The following is a 5619-nucleotide window of genomic DNA, read 5'->3' as shown; positions in this document are numbered from 1 at the left end:
TAACTCTGTGTTGTCTGTTCACACTGCTATGCTTTATCTTGGCCAGGTCGCAGTTGCAAATGAGAACCTGTTCTCAACTAGCCTACCTGGTTAAATAAAGGTGAAAAAAAATATATATATATATATATTCAATGGGTGTTACGCATTCATAAATTAAATCAGTTATTCTGCACTCTGGCACACTCAAACGAGAGTGCTCTAAAATCAGAATAGCCAATGTGAATGCGATTGGTCGACAGTCTGCTGGGTAAGGCGTTATCAGTTCCTTCATTGGATTCCTATCTCCTTTCTATAATATCTCTAGCAACGGCACCATGCAATGCACCCTGGACTAAAGAGGCAGACAAACAGGAAAAATGTGCTAGACTTTAAATTACACATTTTTCAAGGTAGGAATACTGCAAATATATGATCAATTCAAGAGAAGACATCCTCCAGAGTTATGACCTCGACCAGTATCGAAATCTGGCATGTATGATATACGTTTTTGGCGATCTAAAAGTAGTTTTCCTATAAACTTCCAGTGTAGTGAGTGCGAGTTTATCATGATGATCATGACGTCATACCGGACGGATTTCTGCCTGCTTGAACGCCAATAACTCAAAGATACTCATGAAAACATGAAATGACGAACGGAGTCGATAGACCATCACTCAGAGATGGGCAAAAACAATATAACCTTCAAAATGGGTGAACCGTTCCGTTAATATTTTGGGGCTGCAGGTAGCCTGGTGGTTAGAGCTTTTAACCAGTAACCGAAAGGTTACTAGATCGAATCCCCGAGCTGACAAGGTGAAAATCTGTCGTTTTGCCCCTGAACAAGGCAGTTAACCCACTGTTCCTAGACCGTCATTGTAAATAAGAATTTGTTCTTAACTGACTTGCCTAGTTAAATACAAGGTTAAATAAGGCTGAAGAGTAACATTTACATTTACATTACATTTAAGTCATTTAGCAGACGCTCTTATCCAGAGCGACTTACAAATTGGTGCATTCACCTTATGACATCCAGTGGAACAGTAACACACATCCCCACGTGCTCCGCAGTTACTTGCTGTACAACTCTGATGAGTTTTGCACATTTTGCACACAATGTATATAGATATATATATATATATTTTTTCTATTGTGTTATTGACTTGTTAATCGTTTACTCCATGTGTAACTCTGTGTTGTCTGGTCACACTGCTGTGCTTTATCGTGGCCAGGTCGCAGTTGCAAATGAGAACTTCTTCTCAACTAGCCTACCTGGTTAAATAAAGGTGAAATAAAAAAATAGAGCTAAATGTGCGCATTTGTCATACATAGAATAATCGGAAATGTATAGTTCTGACTATGCTTTTCAAGAGGTGATGATATTACAACCAAATAGTTCATGTTTATTTAACAATACCTTGAAAACGGCAAGCAAGAGTCAATGGTTGGAGGGTCTTCTTACTCGCCAGCAGGTAAATTGAACACTGCACTTTTTATTGATAACGACCAGCAATTTTGACTTTGTGGCTGTGGTAGCTTGTGAGAACCGTTTGCGCTGGAATGTGACGCAATCAGTAAGCGACGGCAAACTAATGAGATGGATTGTTTGATCACACAAGTGAGAGTTGTTTGTTATCACGGAAACTTGTTTGACGATTGCAGAAATGTGGTAATATATGTGCTTTGTAGTTGTGCTTATGAATTATCGATACTGTAAGAACGAGTTAAAGCGATGTCTCTGTGCAGATCGCATTTTCAGCCATGGAAACAGGAAACCATTTGTGTTAGTAGCTAGCTATATATTCAGCTTGCTATGCTAGCTAGCTAGCTAGCTTGTTCGATACTCCAACGTTGTCATGACTCTTCTGTGTTTAGCTACACAACATTCATACGCTACAGCGTTACAACAGTGGAGGAATAGTTATCCAGTCATCGATTGCAAGACGCAAAAGCAGCTCAAGTTGTTGTAAACATGGCTGAGCACACTATTAGCGAGCTAACGACCTCACAGACCAGTTCAGTTGCCCAAAAAGTGATAAGTTGCTCAGAATGGTTTATTTGTTGCAGACATCACCATTATTAGATACTCCTTTACGTTATTTTAGTAAAGGATTAGCAATATGTGTAATAATGTAATGTATATTAATTAAACTGTTGGGACATTTGACAATATAGCAGGTCACACCAGTTCTTCTAATATGCCTAGTTATCTATCAACAATACTGTTTTCATCAAATAAACTTAGTACATTCATTTCACACAGTTAAGCTATCCTAACAGCTCTCTTTACTTCAATGTAGCTTCTTCCTTGGCTTGTAAGGGGTAACCCCTGAGAAGGACCTCCATTCGCCACCCTCTAAGACTTCAGTCTGAAACTGTCAACTACCTGGCCAGCCAGGGTGCAGGTTAGCTGGGCGATATGGGCAAAAATATTGCAATAAATTGCCTGAATTGGTGCGATATCGATAAGTAGAACAATACATTTATAACATTAATGTGCACCACAGTTTTGTTTATTTTTATAACCTTTAAAGTACTATGTACTATGGTTGTAGCCATCAATTGTCCCATTAACAATCACCCATATTTGCACAAAATTTTGCTTCAAACTTAACATTTGTCATGTGTTTAATGAATGATGTCAGCAAAATGCCTGCGGTGAGTGATCAGTATGGTCGGTGGCGATCATTTCCTGTTTATCATCCCAGCTCTAGTCCAGGGTCGGTGGCGATCATTTTCTGTTTATCATCCCAGCTCTAGTCCAGGGTCCTTATCCACCCACAACTCAGGCAGAAAGTCCATTTACTGGGGGGTCCCTGGTTCAGTGCCCCTGAGGGCTGGGACCAGCACTCTGGGCCAGAAGCAGCTGTGAAGGGATGGGGTAGTAGCTGAGGACAGAGCCATGGTTCATAACGTCTCAGTCCCCCAAACACCACCGCCGGCACTGGTGGGCACCAATGGCCGCTCCTCTGGGAGGAAGAGGACACCCAAGGCATGTGACTGCTGTGGGCCAAACTCTAAGCACCACAATGGGAAGGACCCACATGGGAAGACTCCAGGTGGCAAGCCCAGACAACGCAGGGCACATCTGGGGAAGGGCAGGGGCCAGGCCCTGGGGGAGACCCCCAAGAGGACGGGTGGTCACCACTCTTCTGAGAAGACCCAGATGACAGAGGAGCAGGTAACAGCCATCCGACAGCTGGCAAACGACTCAGTTGTGGAGGAGGTAACCAACTCCTTGGCTCCATTTGTAACCAGCTCCGTCGGTCAACCTGTAATGAATGTTGTGGCTCAACTTGTAAACAACTCTGTCGGTCAACCTCAACCTTTAACGGACTCTATGGGTCAACCTTTAACGAACTCTATGGGTCAGAAGTTAACGTACACTGTGGTTAAACTGGTGACCAAGTCTGTGGTTCAACCAGTAACAAACTCTGTGGTTCAACCTATAATGAAGTCTGTGGTTGAGCATGTTACTGATTCAGAGATGGAGCAGGAGAATGGTTGTGGTTTAGACAAACAGCCGGTAACCGACTCTAACACGGAGGTCATGAAGCAGCCCCAGGCTGGTGACGCAGCTGTCTCCCTTTCCAACGGTACATCTGCTGTGACCAACGAGGAACCAACAGACTGTAGCGCCCCTATGGAGGTGGAACCATCAGCCACAGCCTGTGTTTCCTCAGGCATTATGTTATGCAGCACCCTCCACCCCTTCGCTCTGTGGGACCACAGAGATTACTGTGAGGTGGGAGTGTGGGCTCCAAGCACTGAGCCAGAGGACGACTGTGTCTCAAATCCAGCACAGCAACCCAACCCTGAAGACATCCATGAAGTAATCATAGACCTTATACATGGTACTAGAACTTTATTGTAACTATGATAAAAAAAAAAAAAATTGTATACATTTTAAGTTCATATTACTTATGTATGGTGTTATTATTGATTCCTGTCCTGTCTCTCTCTCCCTCAGAGTTCCTGGCGTTCTTCTATGTGAAGTACGGGAGCTTCATCCCCCTCACTGAGACTGACGTACTGGAGCATCTGAAGAACAAGTGTAACACTGACCTCCATGACAAGTAGGAATCCTTTTGAGATTACAAACCAGCTTCAATTTCATTGTTGATTTCCATTGTTATGCTGATAGCATCTGTTCATTTCTCTGTACTAGGAAGCTAAACATCCACTCAGAAATGATGAAGTATAAAGCGGGTCTCGCCTCCACCTCTATGAAGTGCTTCAAAGTGGACTACAACAAGCACACTCTGACCCTGGAGGACCTGTCCACACTGAATGACCAAAACTGGGTCAACGACCAGGTAGCTTTGGTCGATAGGAAACTGTGCTTGCTGCTTATAAACTTATTCGCCTACGTATTATCTAACCTGAAATTCAAACGTTGCCATGTTTCTGTCGTGTGTGTGTGTGTGTGTGTGTGTGTGTGTGTGTGTGTGTGTGTGTGTGTGTGTGTGTGTGTGTGTGTGTGTGTGTGTGTGTGTGTGTGTGTGTGTGTGTGTGTGTGTGTGTGTGTGTGTCTAGGTCATAAACATGTATGGAGAATTGATCATGGATGCTACACAGAACAAGGTGCGTTCATTTTGGATCCTGGATCAGAATGTTCAACTAAGGGTTAATTGTGAAAGGGAGTTGTTAGAATGGTGGTGGTCTTCTGCTTGGTTACCGAGGTTACTGAATGTTTTCCTATTTTTCTCCCGCAGGTTCATTTCTTCAACAGCTTTTTCCACCGGCAGCTGGTGGCCAAAGGCTACGAAGGGGTTAAGAGATGGACCAAAAAGGTAAGCTGGTGGCCAAAGGCTACGAAGGGGTTAAGAGATGGACCAAAAAGGTAAGCTGGTGGCCAAAGGCTACGAAGGGGTTAAGAGATGGACCAAAAAGGTAAGCTAGTGGTAGGTTATAGAAGATGCAGCCAATTTATTGCTAGTTTGTTAAGATATGACCAGAAATGTAAAGGCTCAATGTTTATCTGAGACTGTCAGTCTCACAGAACAAGCTAAATTAGAATATGTCCGCGATTGTGGTTAATCTGGTGTTTCTCTCTCTGTCTGTGTCTCTCTCTGTCTGTCTCTGTCTCTCTCTGTCTGTGTCTCTCTGTCTCCCTCGGTCTGTGTCTCTGTCTCCCTCGATCTCTCTCTCTCTCTGTGTCTCTCTCTCTCTGTGTCTCTCTCTCTGTCTCCCTCGGTCTGTGTCTCTGTCTCCCTCGGTCTCTCTCTGTCTCCCTCGGTCTCTGTCTCCCTCGGTCTGTGTCTCTCTGTCTCTGTCTCTCTCTGTCTGTGTCTCTCTCTGTCTCTGTCTCTCTCTGTCTGTGTCTCTCTCTGTCTGTGTCTCTCTCTGTCTGTGTCTCTCTGTCTGTGTCTCTGTCTGTCTCTCTCTGTCTGTCTCTCTCTGTCTGTGTCTCTCTCTGTCTGTCTCTCTCTGTCTGTGTCTCTCTCTGTCTGTGTCTCTCTCTGTCTGTGTCTCTCTCTGTCTGTGTCTCTCTCTGTCTCTCTCTCTCTGTGTCTCTCTCTCTCTGTGTCTCTCTCTCTGTGTGTCTCTCTCTGTGTCTCTCTCTCTGTGTCTCTCTGTGTCTCTCTCTCTCTGTGTCTCTCTCTGTGTCTCTCTCTCTCTGTGTCTCTCTCTGTGTCTCTC

General features: G+C 44.1%; 1 protein-coding gene across 4 annotated transcripts; it reads left to right on the top strand.

The window, feature by feature from the left end:
- The first annotated feature begins 286 nt into the window (after positions 1–286).
- Positions 287–5137, top strand: LOC124028463 (sentrin-specific protease 5-like). Of its 4 annotated transcripts, none has more exons than XM_046340512.1 (8): positions 287–389; positions 2277–2381; positions 2731–3830; positions 3947–4052; positions 4145–4292; positions 4513–4560; positions 4692–4819; positions 4870–5137. In XM_046340512.1, the coding sequence occupies exons 3-8, from the start codon at positions 2879–2881 to the stop codon at positions 4871–4873; spliced, it is 1386 nt and encodes a 461-aa protein (XP_046196468.1). In that variant the 5' UTR covers positions 287–389; positions 2277–2381; positions 2731–2878; the 3' UTR covers positions 4874–5137. The 4 variants fall into 4 exon arrangements, with proteins under 4 accessions (XP_046196468.1, XP_046196469.1, XP_046196466.1 ...); XM_046340513.1 differs by lacking the exon at positions 287–389 and adding an exon at positions 1473–1594; XM_046340510.1 differs by lacking the exon at positions 287–389 and adding an exon at positions 1497–1645 and having other exon boundaries at positions 4692–4769; positions 4820–5137.
- The last annotated feature ends 482 nt before the right edge of the window (positions 5138–5619 follow it).

The sequence above is a fragment of the Oncorhynchus gorbuscha genome, unplaced genomic scaffold, assembly GCF_021184085.1.
Source record: "Oncorhynchus gorbuscha isolate QuinsamMale2020 ecotype Even-year unplaced genomic scaffold, OgorEven_v1.0 Un_scaffold_4222, whole genome shotgun sequence".
Classification (NCBI taxonomy): domain Eukaryota; kingdom Metazoa; phylum Chordata; class Actinopteri; order Salmoniformes; family Salmonidae; genus Oncorhynchus; species Oncorhynchus gorbuscha.
This window is presented reverse-complemented; position numbering and strand designations above follow the sequence as displayed.

What these genes read in the sequence shown, in the direction of transcription:
- LOC124028463 (XM_046340512.1), top strand. Translation starts at nt 2,879, where the DNA reads ATGGTTCATAACGTCTCAGTCCCCCAAACACCACCGCCGGCACTGGTG. An exon ending in AATCATAGACCTTATACATG is followed by an intron (nt 3,831 to 3,946) that starts GTACTAGAACTT and finishes TCTCTCCCTCAG; the next exon opens with AGTTCCTGGCGTTCTTCTAT. An exon ending in TGGATGCTACACAGAACAAG is followed by an intron (nt 4,561 to 4,691) that starts GTGCGTTCATTT and finishes TTTCTCCCGCAG; the next exon opens with GTTCATTTCTTCAACAGCTT.